Genomic DNA, 17,785 nt, shown 5'->3' with positions numbered 1-17,785 from the left:
GTCTACTTAGCGCCTAGAATGTGGCTGGTCTGAATTGGTACGTGCTGGAAGTTTAAAACGCAGAGTGACTTTGAAAGCTTTAGTACCAAAAAACAAAGAACGACTAAAAATCCTTCATTAATATTATATTGATTATATATTTAAATTATAATATTTTGTATATATTGAGTTAAAGTATTACAATCAATTTTGCCTGTTTATTCCTCTTTTCTTTTGCTACTAGAAATTTTTAAATGACACCTGTGGCTCGCATGTGATTTCTGTGGAAATTGCTGCTTTGGAGGATTGCTTCCCTTTTCAAAACTCGGGCTCCTCGGACTGCTTCCTCAGAAGACCAGAGGCCGTGAAGGTTAATAAGTCTGAAATGTTAAAAGAATTATTATTAGATTGTTTCCTATTTTAAATATCATATATATTATTCACAAACGAATGTAACGTTGTATACAAGGTTAAGTGTATATAAATGAATGTCCCCTAGGCAAGGCTGGGTCCCAGCCCCAGAGAGGAAGCCCTCCCGGAAAAGTGCTGTTGCCAAAACGCTGCCTCATTCAGACACGCGTGGGAGCGTGTCACTTGTCACTCAGGGCCTCAGGGGGCGGGGCCTGAGACCCTACCCAATCAGGGGCACCGGGGCGGGGACTGCCTAACCAGGCGCTCCGCTAGAAAGCCCGAGGCGGCTTCCGGGTCTGCCCGGCCTTTGTCTCCCGTGTCCGCACGTGCGTGGCGCGGTCAGTAGCCGGCGCTTCTCCGTCGCTCCTGGGGGTTCAGGAGGCTGTGCCGCAGCCTGGGTCCTCCTGTGACCTGCGTGTACTGGGGGATTCGCAGGGAGGATGTCGGGACACCCCGGAAGCTGGGAAATGGTGAGTTGCGCCGCCGGGGGTCTGGAGAAGGGAAGGGGCTGTGGCGGTGCCCGGCCCCGGGCTCCCAGCGGTCGGCTTCCGAGGGAGGACCCGGGTCCCTGCTGGCGCGGCGCGGCCCTCGGTCCTTTCTGGAGCCCGGCGGGGCTGGGCGGGCAGCGGCACCCCGGGCTCCCGTCCCGTCTCTGCATGGCGACTTCTGTCCTGCCCGAATCCGCTGCCTCTCCAGCCCCGCACCCGCAGCCCCGTTTCCCCGGGATCCTGCAGTGAGACCCGAGGGTCCTCAGGGGAGAGGCCCAGCGCGGGGTGCGAGCTCGCGCCTGCGAGGATCTGTGGCCACTGGCGTTTCCAGTCCCTCTTTAATCCTGTTGAAAATTAAACTGAGGTTTAATTAAAGCGTTGCAGAGTTTGAGCAAACAGCGATTCATGAGTAGGGGAGCACCCAGCCACGGTTTTTGGTTTGTGGGCCACCGGACGGTCTTGATGGAAAGGCTTTTCTAAAGTGTGTAAGGAAGCAAACCAAATTTATTTTTTCTTTTAATGATTGGGCGGGTTGGGCGGGGGGGTCTCTCTATGTTGCCCAGGCTGGTCTTGGACTCCTGGTCTCAGCCTCCCAAAGTGCTGGGATTACCCTGCCCAGCCCAAAGCGATCCCAATGTAATAATTGATTGGTTATAATTATGTAGTTCTGTTATTCGGATTATTTAGGCGGATGGTTCCCGGTTATGTAATCAGAGGTAAATTGATGATTTGGAGTTGGTTAAGTTTTGGTTCCCTTCAAGTGACTTACTTTACAACGGAGGCATGAAGTTCCTTTAGGTTTTCTCGGTGAGGAACTCAGGGCACCGTAGTCACTTTAAGGGAGGAGACCACCCCTCATACTGTCTTATGCCCAGTTTCTGCCTCCAAAGAAAGAAGAAGTAAAAACTAAAAGGCAGAAATGAAATCCACAGGCAGACAGCCCGGGCGGCGCCCTGGGCCTGGTTAAAGATCGACCCCTGACCTAACCGGTTATGTTATCTACAGATCCCAGACATTGTATGGACAAGCGTTGTGAAAGTCCCTGTCCTGTTCTGTTTTGTTCTGATTACCGGTGCATGCAGCCCCCAGTCACGTACCCCCTGCTTGCTCAATCAATCACGACCCTCTCACGCGGACCCCCTTAGAGTTGTAAGCCCTTAAAAGGGACAGGAATTGCTCACTTGGGGAGCTGGGTGAGTCTTGCCAAAGCTCCCGTCGGAATAAAGCCCTTCCTTCTTTAACTTGGTGTCTGAGGTTTGTCTGCAGCTTGTCCTGCTATAACTTGAGTCTAATTTCTTCCTATTTAATTATTTCCACAGGGGTACTGGTTTCCCCTGCATTTTCCAAATGTATGGCAAGCAGGGTTTCAAATCCATGACCGTATTCCCCAGCCTCTCTTCTAGAACTTGAGTAAAATTCTAAATTTCCAGTTTCTTCCTCATACTCTCAAACTCCAGCTTCCCCTCTGCAATTTACAACATTTTTAACTATTTGTTCTTTATTGTGCATTTGAACCAGATGCAGTCTTTTAATGGTTTATCATGTTTTCACTGAGCAGTGAGGAGCTGTTTCTGAGCATTTCACATGAAAACAGAGAATAATCACCTGATCTAGTCCACTAGAAAAAATTCTTTGTGCCTCTCCTCCTTTTGTCTTCCCTAGGCACACACACTTTACCAGAACGTCTTTGGATGGAGGTTTCCCTTTGGAACCTTCACGTGGCGATGTGTCCTCAGCCACCGTCCTGTCTTTTCTGGGTCCTGGGTTCAAAAACTGTTTGAGGATGACCTAATGTGCCCACACTGGCCATGTCTCTTGGAGTGTCATAAATAGTGAATGTCAGCCGTTGGGTCCTCTTCTCCCAGAAGACAAGGTGAGGTTTAGGGGTAGAGCCTCTCAGAGGAACAGCTTGATGGCATGAATCCCCTGGAACTGAGAGGAGTCTCCTGGGATACTCTTCTATACTCTTCCTCTAAAAAGCTAATCCAGTGGGTCTTAGATTTTTTTTTCTCTCACCCCTGTTATCACCCCTTAGAGACAAAATGCTGGTCAGGCAATCAGATACTGGTATTAATGGAAGAAAGAATTTCTGCCCTCTGAATTCTCTCATACTTGTGAAGGGAGAACAGCTATTCCAAAGTGCAAGGAAACACCCGCCCCCCCACCCGCCACCCACCGCAGTGAGGCAGGAACCTAAAAAGCAAAATGCATTTGGGGCACAGTGGGGACACAGCGCAGCTTTTTGCGGGAGGGTGGGCATTGAGTACTTCCCTGAGCAGGATGGGGTGGGAGGATTCAGGTGATGAGATGGTCTGACTTGACCCTTGAGTCAGCCATGTCCGTGTCAGTCAGTACTGCTACTCCTTGTGTTTGTCACCTTGAAAATATTTGTTCACTTATTTTAACTTCAGTTTTTCACTGATTGAAAAATACATTTTATCAGTACAGCTTGAGAGATAAGAAAATATTTTCAAAAGGCCAAGAAAGAAGTGTATATCAGAAAAATATTAGATATCTAGTGATATATTTCATTTGCTAAAAATTCTTAAATGCTTTTTTTCTTCCCCAGAGGGAGTGCAGTAAGTGTCACAGATTTGTTCTTTTCTAGGGGATCGTTCCAACCCCAATTCCAGGGCTTAGCTTTGGGAATGCTGCCAGGGAAAAATAGGGACACTGTCTTCCATTGTGGCTGCAGAAAAACACGTTTTCACAAGAAAGTATAGTAGGTGAATTAGTGAATAACACTCACTAAAGCATCAGTTCCACCTTTGTGCCCAGCGGAGATTTTGTGACAGTGGATGACTCTGTTTCCTGTTACCTGGATGTCCAAGTTTAATGGTAAATCTGTGGGTGGGGACTTGGCATTTTTAGATGTGTTAACATAGAAATAATTTCTTTATGAAATGATTTGTTATCATGGAAATAATTAAGTGACTTGTTTATTGTATGAAATAAATACTTCTGCTTTTCCTGTTGAGGTATAAAATGTAAGTGCCTTACAATTTTATTCCTTTCAACAAACATAAAAACTGAGTTTGAGTGATTTTGCTGGACTCTTCAAACACTGAGTATTTTTTCATTTAAAACAACGTGGGGGCCGGGCGCGGTGGCTCACGTCGGTAATCCCAGCACTTTGGGAGGCTGAGGTGGGCGGATCACTTGTCAAGAGTTGGAGACCAGCCTGACCAACGTGATAAAACCCCGTATCTCCTAAAAATACAAAAATTAGCCGGGTGTGATGGTGCACACCTGTAGTCCCAGCTACTTGGGAGGTGGAGGCAGGAGAATCACTTGAACCTGGAAGGCAGAGGTTGCAGTGAGCAGAGATCATGGCACTGCACTCCAGCCTGGGTGACAGACAAAGACTCCGTCTGAAAAAATAAAATAAAATATAAATAAAATGTGGGCTGGATGTGGTGACTCATGCCTGTAATGCCACCCCTTTGGGAGGCTGAGGCAAGAGGATCACTTGAGCCCAGGAGTTTGAGACCAGCCTAGGCAACATAGCAAGATTCTGTCTCTACAAAAAATAGAAAAAACGCCACGTTTGGTGGCACATGCCTGTAGTCCCAGCTACTTGGAAGGCTGAGGTGGGAGGATTGCTTGGGTCCAGGAGGCTGAGGTTGTGGTGAGCCATGATTGCACCACTGCAATCCAGTCTGGGTGATATTGAAACCCTGTCTCAAGAATAATATAATGATAAAGAATAATGACAATGCTTTTAAATCATAATCATTGTTTTTAAATCATCATATACATATTGATATATTAACATAACAATATTATTAAATATAATTATTATTATGGTTTAAAAAATGAATAACCTTGACTGGGGGAGTAGAAACATGAGCTTAGTGACTCACAGCTAAGGCCAGTCGAGGCTGTAGGAGGAGGCTATGGAAGAGCCTGTTCGTTCTTCCTGGGGAGCCTGTCCTGCTCACACCAGCCATGAAAGGAGCCGTTTATACTAACAGAAGCTACAAGGCCCTGGAGAGCTGAGGATCCACAGGCAGATGTGGCCGCTCTTGGGATAGGAGGAGGGTTGTGATGCCCTTTCTAAGGGTATAATTGTTACTGTCCCGGGACTGTTGCAGTAAAATTCTATATTTCTGGTTCCTTCCTCACACTCTCAAACTCCAGCTTCCCTTCTCCTATTGACACCATTATTAACTTATTACTTATCAAATAATTTCAGATTTAGGTTAAAAGTAACTTTATTCTAAAGGAATGTTGCAATATGGAAAAGGACCAAATATAAGATCTGTAAGCCTCTCAAAGGTCAGGCAGAAAAGAGCTTGCTCTCATAGGGAGGAGCGAACATGATTAGAAAGGGGTTGGGAGGGAGAGAGCAGGGTGGAGGTGGCAAAATCAGATCCTAGATCAGAGACTGTCTCACCCCGAAGTCAGCCTATTCTTAGGAAAGATGTAAAGAGGGATTATATGTTGACTGAGGCTAAGTAAGAGTCAGAGTTTGGGGGGCCTGGAGGTAGGAGAGAAAGTTAAGCAAAGTTTGGATAACAGATATTTTTTCTTTTTTTTTTTTTTTTTTTTTTGAGACGGAGTCTCGCTCTGTCGCCCAGGCTGGAGTGCAGTGGCGCGATCTTGGCTCACTGCAAGCTCCGCCTCCCGGGTTCACACCATTCTCCTGCCTCAGTCTCCCGAGTAGCTGGGACTACAGGCGCCCGCCACCTCGCCCGGCTAATTTTTTGTATTTTTAGTAGAGACGGGGTTTCACCGTGGTCTCGATCTCCTGACCTTGTGATCCGCCCGCCTCGGCCTCCCAAAGTGCTGGGATTACAGGCGTGAGCCACTGCGCCCGCCAACAGATATTTTTTTCTGACTACTGAGGAGAAAAATGTTCATCTAATTGTTTATGAAGCAAAAAAAAAAAAGAGAATTTGCGGAGTTTGTGTCTGGCTTTGTGAGAGGTAAAAAAGGAAGCATCATCTAAGTCACGATGAAAAGGATGTTTCTTTGCAGTAAGCTGCTCTTGATACATGGAAATGATAGCGGATTTCTTTAATCACAGCTGTTTACCAGGGTTCCCCACCCACCCTACCTTTCCCTGCCTCTTTTGCTCACCTATACATTTTTCCCCTTTGACTATTTCTGAGTTGTGTCCTTTATAATAAACTGTAAATATAAATAAAGTGATTTGCTGAGTTCTGTGAGTAGTTCTGTCCAATTATTAAACTTGAGGAGGGGGTTATGAAATTCTGTAGTTCATAGTGGCTCAGAAGTACAAATGGCCCTGGGGCTTGGGATGAGCATCTGTAGTGGGGGCAGTGTTGTGGGACTGAGCCCCAAACATGTGGAGTCTGCGCCGACCCCAGTGGTTCCGAATTGAGTTGCACGTTCAGTTGTGTTGGAGAATTGGTTGGTGTTCAGCAAACTTCACACATTTAGTGTCAGAAGAAAAGACATCACATGTCAGAACCTCAGACTGACTCCCAGTGACTGGTCAGTGGTGAGAATTGAGACCCTGGAGGAAGGAGCATTTTCACCCTGTGAGGAGGGGACAGTCAGGAGTGTGGAGCTCCCGGCATTGAATGTTGTGGCTGCTCAGGTTTTCCTCATTCACTGCCCAGGAGTGAGCCACCGGGGCTGCCTCCCCACAGTGAGGGTGAGCCCTACGCTTATGAACGTGAGTATATAAGATTTGTATTTTCTTATTTGAAAATCCAAGTTAATAGATGTGGTCTGAAAAAGCAAAGATAATTCTTGAAATAAATTGTTTTATGCTAAATTCAAATAATAAGAATGTGAAGAGTCATGGACTCACCACCCGGGGAATAAAGAGGCCCTGGGCAGTTCTGGTGTGTCTCCCTGATCCCACCTGTCTTCTGCCCACAGGGGTGATCGCGGTCCTGATTCTTTTTTCATTCTTTTCTTTTTTTTTTGAGAGGGAGTCTTGCTCTGTCACCCAGGCTGGAGTGCAGTGGTGTGATCCACCTCCTGGGTTCAAGCAATTCACCTGCCTCAGCCTCCTGAGTAGTTTAGATTACAGGTGCCCACCACCACGCCTGCCAGTTTTTGTATTTTAGTAGAGACAGGGTTTCACCATGTTGGTCAGGCTGGTCTTAAACTCCTGACCTCAGGTGATCTGCCCGCCTTAGCTTCCCAAAGTGCTGGGATTACAGGTGTGAGCCACCATGCCTGCCCTCTTTTGTTATTCTTCGTGGCTTCTTTTTGTGGTTTCTTTGCCTCAATCTGTTGCACACATACTGCTGCCTGGAGGGTGGAGGGGTCAACCAGTTTACTCACCCATTCCGTTGCTTACGGGACTTGAGTTGTTTCAAGTTTGTTTTTAATGTGACGATGTTATTCTTGGTTTTGTCCCCAAGTGCTAACAGTTTATAAATGTATTACTTATTGGGAAAAAATTGCTGGGTTGTAGATGATGGATACATTCAGATTTACTAAGAACTGCCAGTGGAATGTATAGATTTGCTGCTTGACTATTCATGCCTGTGCTTTTATTCCTTTTCAGTATTTATTCAGGCCAGATGTGGTGGCTCATGCCTGTAATCTCAGTGCTTTGGGAGACTGAGGCAGGAGTCTGATACCAGCCTGGCAACGTAGCAAGACCCCCATCTCTACAAAAAAATTAAAAATAAACATGAGTTGGCATGGCGGCACCTGCCTAGCTACTGGGGTGGCTGAGGCAGGATTGCTGGAGTCTAGGAGTTTGAGGTTGCAGTGAGCTGTAATGAAACCACTGCACTCCATCCTGGGTGACGGAGATACCTCGTCTTTAAAAAAAAATTATTCTTGTTTATTTCTGTGTGGTTGTATATTGCTTCTTGCTAGTTACCATTCGCTTTGAGCATTTGTGTGTGTGTGGTCTTTCATCTTCTTTGAAATAGTTTTTCATCATTTTCTCACATTTTACCTGTTTGCATGTTTATTGCTTTTGTCGTTTGTGTGTGTGTGTTTTTGTCAAACACACTCCAAACACTAATCCATATTCGTTTGTAAAGACTGTAAATACTTTTTCCCAGGTTGCATTTTGTTTTCACTTCGTTCTACAAGCTGATGGACAGTTCTTAATTTTAGAACCGTCAAACTTGTCAGTCTTTTCTTTGGGGCTTTATTTTCTCACATAAGAACCTGATAGATAGGAGGGCTTGCTGAGCTCCCAGAGTTAACTCTAGGGTCTCCGTGCCTCATCACCAGGGAACAGTCCCCACTGAAGTCAGAGTCTGGCTTCCAAGCATGAAATATATTTAACTTTCCAAATGTGGGTTTTCATTGTGAACTGTGGGTGAAGCAGAGTCCTCTTCTGAGCCAGTTTAAACGTTTGCTTTTCTTCTCTTTTAATTTCTGTATAGGCTGTTGCTGCCATATAATTCTAGTTTTTCCATATATTTCATAAATTTAGTTCTTTGTCAGTGTCTTTTTATTTTTTATTTCTGTGGCCCAATATGAGCAGGTTGAGGAATGGGGTTTGAGGAAGCCTTGGCTATGGGCCAGCAGCCTCCTCCCAAATTAAAAGCCTGGTCCGGGCAACCATCCTTCCCTTAGGTCAGGATGGCTCTGTTGGTCACTGAGTCTGTGCTTCCCTGTGCACACGTGGGATCCTGTGTTCAGGAGGAAGAAGCAGGAAGAGTTTAAGGACTGCAGGAAGACGCAGGGCCCACTGTGGAAAGCCAAGGCCAAGTCTGGCTTACAGGCGAATGTCCCCTGGCTGGGGCCCTTCCCCCAGCTCTCAGGTGGAAGCCCTGCCTGAGTAGAGCTGTAGCCAAAAACCTGGGGTTCAGACCTGATTTAGTCACATGGTTGGTAGCATCCCCTGTCACTCACAGATGGAGGGGGCAGGGCCGGGAGTCCTGTACAGTCAGGGGCACTGAGTTGGGAACTGTCTAGTCAGCTGCACAGTCAGAGAGGAGGCAATCTGCCTGGGCCGCTGTCTTTGTGCCTACGCACTGCTGAGCTTGTGGTCTGATCTCCGTGGCTGTTTCCTGGGCTCTGGGAAGCCCCAGGTGACTCTGCTGTGGTCTCTGTCACCTCGTGACTTGCAGGAACTGGAAGAGCCCTAGGAAGAAATTTAGGATACCCCAGAAGCCAGGAATGGGCAGAGCCAGGCCTCCCAAGAAGTGGGCGAGGTGTGGGTAAAACCTGCTAGAAACGGCTGTGGCAGGACCCAGGCCACCCTGCAGTCAGCTCCGGAGTCTGCAGCCCCTCCTGCTTGCTGGTGCAGCCTGGCCTCAGTATCCCCTGGCTGTAGGGCGGGGACTGGGTCTGCAGTGGGGACCCGGGCATCCTGCAAGGATAACAGAAGGGTCATCAGGGGAGAGTCCCTGCTTGCTGGGGAGGGGTGTTCATGTGTGGGAGGAGCTTGTGGTTCCTGGGATTCTCAGTCCCTCCTTTCTCCTGTCAAAAATTAAACACAGCACCTTTCCATTTTCAAGAGTTTATTTGAACAAACAGTGATTCATACATTGGGGAGCACCTGGCCATGGTTTGTGAGTTGAGGATTCACCAGAGGGGCCTGATGGGAAGGCTTTTACAGAGTAGCTGATTGGTTGCAGTTATGTAGTCCTCTTATTTGGACTATTCCATAGATATTTGCAGAGATTAATTGGAGGTTTGTGGTTGGTTAAACCTGAATTTTCTTGTGAGTAATTTACAAGAGTTGCATTTGAGTTAGACTTCATTAATTCACAACATTATCCACTATTTGTCCTTTATTATACATTTCAAACACAGACATAGTTTTAATTGTTTATTATTTTTTCACTAAATAGTAGATGTTACTTTTTAAGATTTGCTTTTTGGTTGTGAGCATTGCACATGCGGGGGAAGCAGAGAATCATCTCCCACTCTTGCACTGTAAATGATCTAGTTGCCTCTCCTCGTTTTATCTTCCCTAAGTGCAGATACTTTATCAGAATGTCTTTGGGTTGAGGGTTGTTTTTGGAAACTACAGCGGTGATGTGGCCTCAGCCACCCTTCTGTCTTTTCATGGTCCTGGGCTTCAGAACTGCCTGGTGATGTCCCAGGAGCCCACAGTGGCCATGACCCTGCAGCATCCAGGGAAGCCAGACCATGAGTCATCTCCAAGGACAGGTGAGTGGTGGGAGTGGAGCCTCACAGGGGGTCATCTGGAGGTCCTGGAGCTGCTGTGCCCTTCATTTAAGAAGCTCATATCTTAGGACAATTCGAGTGTCTCTCCTCAACCTGTTTTTTGTGTTTTTTGTTTTTTTGTTTCTTTTTAAATAAAAACTGGCAGATTTATTCCACAGGGGCCCATTTTCAAGAAGCTGAAGGTGGGAGACAAGTTTCCTCCCTTTTCCTTTCTCCCTCATCTTATTTTATCCACAAGGTAAAAAAAAAAACAAAACAAATGGCCTGGAGCCTCAAACCTACCCCACAAAAAACACGAAGAAACTGAGGTTCCAAAATGTTACAGCATTTTAATTTCACTTAGAAAAGGGGGAGGAGCCAGAGAGAAAGGGAGTCCCTGGAGTTGGGGGAGGCACCCCAAGCTGGTGGGACACCCCCTCCCCTTAACTAGCTGCCTCAAATGGGGCGGGCCTATAGCATTTAAAAACTCCACAGCCCATTTTATAAAACCAAACAAAAAAAATCCCTTTTTCTCTGAGACCCAAATATATATATGTAAAAAAAATGTAAAAATATATATTTAAAATTATGTGTGTATATATATACACATATATAATTTTTAAAATTATATATGTGTGTGTATATATGTGTGTGTGTGTATATATATATACACACACACACATATATAAAATTTTTTTTTCTGGGACAGAAAACAAATTTGGAAGCATTAAGCATTAAAGTGATTCTGGAACAAGAAAATGTGAAATTCCCTCCTTCCTTCCCGGTCATTGTGGGTTAACTGGTGCATCCTAAGCCAGGGACCAGCCCCCAGGTGATGGCAGAAGGGAAGGAAGCAAAGGGTGAGGAATCCCCATCCAATCAGCAGCCAGTATGGGTGTGGGCAGGGTACCAGTCCCCAGCCAATCAGCAGCCAGTATGGGTGTGGGCAGGGTACCCCAGCCAATCAGCAGCCAGTATGAGTGTGGGCGGGGTACGAGTCCCCAGCCAATCAGCAGCCAGTATGGGTGTGGGCAGGGTACCAGTCCCCAGCCAATCAGCAGCCAGTATGGGTGTGGGCAGGGTACGAGTCCCCAGCCAATCAGCAGCCAGTATGAGTGTGGGCGGGGTACGAGTCCCCAGCCAATCAGCAGCCAGTATGAGTGTGGGCAGCTGTGCCGGGAAACCCACAGGCACTTAGGGTTTTTCACGTGGAATGGGGTGTGGGGAAGATGTATTCCTGTGCAGTCTTCAGCCAGTTTCAAGTCAAGTGGAGGCAGGAAAGCGGGGTGACAGGCGGGGTGTGCAGAAAGGAGATGCGGGTCTTCTGGATCCCTGTGGTCAAGAAGAATCCCGCTTCCTCAGCTCCTGCACAAAGCCTTCAGTTACTTCCTCTTTGACTTTGTGTGTTGTTCCTCACCTCTTTCAGTCTCCTGTTTCACTCTTTCCAGGTGTGCATTATCACTGGAGCTGGGCATACAGGCTCAACCCCAGTTTTTATTCCTGGGACAGACACTGGTGTCATCCAATCCAGTGCTGGTATTTTAAGGGAAAGACAGAAATGATTCCTGCCCTCTGAATTCTTTCACACTTGTGAAGGGAGAAAAACAATCTTTAAAGAACAAGAAAATTTCTTCCCAGTGTTGCAGGAAGTCAGGGACCTGAAACGGAGGGACCAGCTGAAGCCATGGCAGAAGAACGTAAATTGTGAAGATTTCATGGACATTTATTAGTTCCCCAAATTAATACTTTTATAATTTCTTAGTGCCTGTCTTTACTGCAGTGTCTGAACATAAAGTGAAGATTTCATGGACACTTATCACTTCCCCAATCAATATTCTTGTGATTTCCTGTGCCTGTCTTTAATCTCTTAATCCCATCATCTTCGTAAGCTGAGGATGTATGTCGCCTCAGGACCCTGTGATGATTGCATTAACTGCACAAATTGTTTACACAATAGGAAATCTGGGCACCTTGAAAAAAGAACAGGATAACAGCAATCGATGTTCAGGGAACAAGTGATATAACCATTAGGTCTGGCTGCCTGAGAGCCGTGCGGAACAGAGCTATATTTCTCTTCTTTCAAAAGCAAATAGGAGAAATACTGCTGAATTCTTTTTCTCAGCAAGGAACAGCCCTGAGAAAGAGAATGCGTTCCTAGGGGAAGGTCTCTAAAATGGCCGCTCTGGGAACGTCTGTCTTTTATGGTTCAGATAAGGGATGAAATAAGCCCGGGTTTCCCATAGTGCTCCCAGGCCTATTAGGACAAGGAAATTCCCACCTAATAAATTTTGGTCAGACTGGTTGTCTGCTCTCAAGCCCTGTCTCCTGATAATATGTTCTCAATGACAATGCGTGCCCAGTGGGACATGAAACTTCATTAGCATTTTTAATTTTGTCCCAGTCCTGTGATCTTAACCTGCCTCCATTTGCCTTGTGATATTTTATTCCCTTGCGAAGCATGTGATCTGTGTGACCCACACCCTATTTGCGCACTCCCTCCCCTTTGAAAATCATTAATAAAAACTTGCTGGTTTTGCGGCTTGCGGGCATCACAGAACCTGCCAACATGTGATGTCTCCCCCGGACACCCAGCTTTAAAATTTCTGTCTTTTGTATTCTTTCCCTTTATTTCTCAGACCAGCCAACACTTAGGGAAAACAGAAAAGGACTCACATTGAATTATCGGGGGCGGGTTCCACTGATACCCGGGAACATGACACAAAAACCTGCCAAGCAAACTGCACCTTAGGCACACAGTGGGCCGCAGCGCAGTGCACTGGGAAGGCGGTCCTTGAGTACCTAGTCTCCGAGGAGAACAGGACCAGAGAATCTCCTGTTTTAGACATGGTCTTTCTTGATATGTGAGTCAAACATGCCTGTGTTCCAGTTAGCACTGCTTCTTCCTGGGCTGTCCTCTTGCAAAGATTTGTTCATTTATTGGTGCCTTAGGTAAACGTGAAATGTATTTCATCAATAGAGCTTTAAAGATAAAATATTTACAAAGAGGCAAAGAAAGAAGTGGATTTAAAATATCTACATTTGTATGTAGGTATTTTATATACGCATATGTCAATATTTTAAATCCACTTTGTATATATATAGTTTTTTAAATTAGAAAAATTTTTTTAATGTTATATCAATAAATTTGGGGTAGCAGGTGGTTTTTGGTTACAAGGATAAGCTCTTTAGTGGGGATTTCTGAGATTTTGGTCCTGTCACCTGATCAGTGTATGCTGTACCCAGTATGTAATCTTTTGTCCCTCACCCCCTCCCACCCTTGCCTCCAAATCACCAAGGTCCATTGGATCATTCTTATGCCTTTGTATCCTCATAGCTTAGCTCCCCCTTATGAGAACATAGAATAATTGGTTTTCCATTCCTGAGTTACTTCACTTAGAATAATGGCCTCCAACTCCATCCAAGTTGCTGCAGCCCATTATTTCATTCCTTTTTATGGCTGAGTAGTATTCCACCACATTTTCTTGATCCACTCATTGGTTGATGGGCATTTTAGGTTTGTTCCATATTTTTGCAGTTGCAAATTGTGCTGCTATAAACATGTGTGTGCAAGTGTTTTTTTCTTGCCTTCTCTTTTTTTTTTAAATTGAGACGGAGTCTCACTCTGTCACCCAGGCTGTAGTGCAGTGGCACCATCTCAGCTCACTACAACCTTCCGTCACGTGGGTTCAAGGGATTCTCATGCCTCAGCCTACCAGTAGCTGGGACTACAGGCATGCACCACCACGCCCGGCTAATTTTTGTTTTTTTTTGTATTTTTAGTAGAGACAGGATTTTGCCATGTTGGCCAGTCTGGTATCGAACTCCTGACCTCAGGTCTTCCACCTGCTTCAGCCTCCCAAGGTGCTGGGATTACAGGCGTGAGCCACTGCGCCCAGGCATGTTATTTTCATATAATGACTTCTTTTCCTTTGGGTACATACCCAGGAGTGGGATTGCTGGATTGAATGGTAGTTCTACTTTTAGTTCTTTAAGGAATCTTCATACTGTTTTCCATAGCAGTTGTACTAGTTTACACTCCCATCAGCAGTGTAGAGGATTTTCCTTTTCACCACATCCACACCAGCATCCTGGCATCTATTATTTTTTATTTTATGATTATAGCCGTTCTTACAGGAGTAAGGTGGTATCTCATTGTGGTTTTAATTTGCGTTTCCCTGATAATTAGTGATATTGAGCATTTTTTTTCATATTTATTGGCCATTTGTATACCTTCTTTTGAGAATTGTCTATTCATGTCCTTTGCCTACTTTTTTTTTTTTTTTTTGAGACAGAGTCTTCCTCTGCCAGGCTGGAGTTCATGACCTTGGCTCACTATAACCTCCACCTCCCGGGTTCAAGCCATTCTCCTGGCTCAGCCTCCCAAATAGCTGGGATTACAGGCACCCACTACCACGCCCAGCTAACTTTTGTATTTTTAATAGAGTCGGGGTTTCACCGTGTTGGCCAGGATGGTCTCGATCTCCTGACCTTGTGATCCACCCGCCTCGGCCTCCCAAAGTGCTGGGGTTACAGGCGTGAGCCACCGCGCCCGGCCCTTTGCCTACTTTTTTGATGGAATTTTTATTTGTTTGAGTTTTTTGTAAGTTCTGGTTATTAGTCCTTTGTAGGATGCAGAGTCTGTGAAGATTTTCTCCCACTCTGTAGGTTGTCTGTTTACCCAGCTGATGATTTCTTTTGCTGTGCAGAAGCTTTTTAATTTAATTAGGTGCCATTTGTTTATTTTTGTTTTTGTGAATTTGCTTTTGAGTCTTGGTCATGAATTCTTTGCCTAAGCCAATGTTTAGAAGAGTTTTTTTGATATATGTTATTTTCATTCCCCTGAGCATATGTAGTAATTTTCTGAGGTCTCTTCTTTTGGGTAATTTCAAATGAAATTCTAGGGCTTTTAACCAGGAATCCTACTAGGGAAGAGAAATAGGAAAAATCTCTCTTCCTTTATGGTTACAAAAAGTGAATACATTTCCACACACAAAAGTGTGATACATAAATTGGTGAATTACAAAAATTAACCAAAACATCAGTTTGTTTCTTGCAGGATGAAGAATTTGTTAGAGTGGATAAGTCTGTGCTATTTTCTGTTGCCTGCATTTGGCACATTAATGCTAAATCTGTACAACAACCTTGCCCGATCACTGTACCCCGGATTTCCAATACTGTGTTGAATGGGGGTGATAAAAGCAGGTGTTCTCTATAGCTCTTTCCTCATCTTGGGAGAAAAGGGTTTTTTGCTTGTTCGTTTCCACATTTCAGCATTGATGGTGATGTTAGTGCTGGTTTTTCATATTGTAGTTTCCTTTTAGTCCTCGTTTATTGTGTTTGTATCATGAATGGGTCTTAACAATTTGCCAAATACTTTTCCTGCATCAGTTGCAATAGTTATGATATTTCAGTCACTTTGCTAATGTTATGTATTACACTGATTGATTTTTCATATATTGAACCATTTTATTTTAAGAATAAATCTCACTTGGTTTTGGTGCATAATCCTTTTACTATGATGCTAAGTATGGTTAGTACTTAAGTGAGGATTTCTGCGTTAAGTACTTAAATGAGGATTTCTGCGTTAGTACTTAAGTGAAGAGTTCTGAGTTAGTAGTTATAACTGTACTTCATATAACTGTATTTTTTAGTTACATCTGTAGCTTTTGTAGTGTCTTTGTCCATCTTTAGTGTAAGTGTAATTTTTTGGCCTTATAGACTGAGTTTAGAAGTGTTGCTTTCTCTTCATTTTTTTGGGAAGAGTTTGAGGAGGCTTGGTGTTAATTTTTTTTTTAACTTTTTTGAGATGGAGTCTTGCTCTGTCGCCCAGGCTGCAGTGCAGTGGCGCAATTTCGGCTCACTGCAACCTCTGTCTCCCAGGTTCACGCCATTCTCCTGCCTCAGCCACCCGAGTAGCTGGGACTACAGGCACCTGCCACCAGGCCCAGCAAATTTTTTTTTGCCTTTTTAGTAGAGACGGGGTTTCACCATGTTAACCAGGATGGTCTTGATCTCCTGACCTCATGATCTGCCTCATGTTAGCCTCCCAAAGTGCTGGGATTACAGGCGTGAGCCACCGCGCCCAGGTATTAATTTTTTTAATGTTCAATAGATGTTGTCAGTAAAACAATTTGGTCTTGGGTTTTTATAATTTAGGGGTTCTGATTACTACATCAATGTCATATAACTGTGAATCTGTTTAGATTTCCTAATTCTTCATGATTCAGTCTTGGTACACTGTGTATTTCTAGACATTTGTTCACCTCATCAGTGTTATCCAACTTGCTGGTGTGCCCTTAGAGACTTTTTACGGAAGATTTAAGACACAGATTTCTTTTATATGTGTTTTACTCTTCTTGTCTATGCATTCTGCTTGTTTTGTAAATGTTTATTTTAGGTTCGGGAGCACATGTACACAATAGTAAATACATGGAATCAACGTAGATGACCATGAACAGTGGACTGGACAAAGAGAATATGGTGTATACACATTTGTGAACAATGCTGCCGTGAACCTATGCATGCGCATTTCTTTACGGTAGAATGATTTCTGTTTCTTTGGATATATACTCAGTAAGTGGGATTGCTGGGTTGGTGAGAGTTCTGTTTTAATTTCTTTGAGAAATCGCCACAGTGCTTTCCAAAATGAGTGAACTGAATTCCCACCAGCAGTGTATGAGCATTCCCTTTTCTCTACAACCTTACCAGCATCTGGTTTTTTTGTTTTGTTTTGTTTTGTTTTCACTTTTTTTTTTTTTTTTTTTGAGGCAGTGTCTTGTTCTGCCCAGGCTGGAGTGCAGTGGCACGATCTCGGCTCACTGCAGCCTCTGCCTCCTGGGCTCAAGCAGTCATCCCACCTCAGCCTCACGAGTAACTGGGACTATGGGCATGTGCTAACAGGCCCGGCTAATTTTTTTATTGTTTCGTAGAGACAATGTCTCACTATATTGTCCAAGCTGGTCTGGAACTCCTGGCTATTTATATGAGTGGATTTGATCTTGTTATTGTGTCATTGGCTAGTTATTATGCAGACTTGTTTGTATGGTTGTTTTATAGTGTCACTAGTCGATGTACTTAAGTGTGTTTTTGTGGTGGCTGGTAATGGTCTTTCCATAGTTAGCACTCCCTTTAAGACCTCTTGTAAGGAAGAGCTAGTGGTAACAAGTTATCTTAGTAGCTGCTTGTCTGCAAATGATCTTATTTCTCCTTCGCTAATGAAGCTTATTTTGGTTAGATGAGAAATTCATGGTTGGAATTGCTTTTCCTTAAGAATGCCGAATATAAACCCCGATAAGGCACAATAAATTTTCTGGACATTAGAGAAAAATTACTGGACTGTAGATTGTGATAAAGTTCAAATTACTGGAAATAGCAATGGAGTCTATCCACTGCCTTGGCCTTCATTTCTGCATGTTTATTTGGTGTGGTGATCACCACTTGAGATTGTCTAATTTTCATTCTTCTAAAGAATGTGAACTATTGTCTATATGCCATACTATTTGGCTCTCTTATTACCAAGAAAATGGATCTCTTTCCATAAATGGTCTTTTATCTTGTTATGTATCTTTTGCTTATTTTTTCCCCATTTTTAAATCATGTTTTCATTCATTTTTACTGTGCACACTAATTTATTTTATATTGCATGTATTGCAGATTTTTATTTTACTGTTTTTTGCCTTTTAATTCCCCTAATTTTAATATATTAGAATTTGTCAGTCTTGCTGGGCGCGGTGGCTCAAGCCTGTAATCCCAGCACTTTGGGAGGCCGAGGCGGGTGGATCACGAGGTCAGGAGATCGAGACCATCCTGGCGAACACGGTGAAACCCCGTCTCTACTAAAA

General features: G+C 44.3%; 1 protein-coding gene across 4 annotated transcripts in view; it reads left to right on the top strand.

The window, feature by feature from the left end:
* Positions 1 to 691: 691 nt before the first annotated feature.
* ZNF124 (zinc finger protein 124) overlaps positions 692 to 17,785 on the top strand; it is a 23,896-nt gene continuing 6,802 nt past the window's right edge. For 3 of the 4 annotated variants that reach the window (XM_012001233.1, XM_012001230.1, XM_012001232.1), the window contains exon 1: positions 692 to 860. In XM_012001233.1, the coding sequence (XP_011856623.1) occupies positions 831 to 860 (30 nt within the window). In that variant the 5' untranslated portion in view covers positions 692 to 830. The remainder of the gene's footprint in view (positions 861 to 17,785) is intronic. The other variant, XM_012001231.1, reaches the window with a different exon arrangement.

This window comes from Mandrillus leucophaeus, unplaced genomic scaffold, assembly GCF_000951045.1.
Source record: "Mandrillus leucophaeus isolate KB7577 unplaced genomic scaffold, Mleu.le_1.0 Scaffold655, whole genome shotgun sequence".
NCBI classification, from domain to species: Eukaryota; Metazoa; Chordata; class Mammalia; order Primates; family Cercopithecidae; genus Mandrillus; species Mandrillus leucophaeus.
Note: the sequence above shows the minus strand (reverse complement) of the source record. Positions and strands in the feature narration are given on the sequence as shown.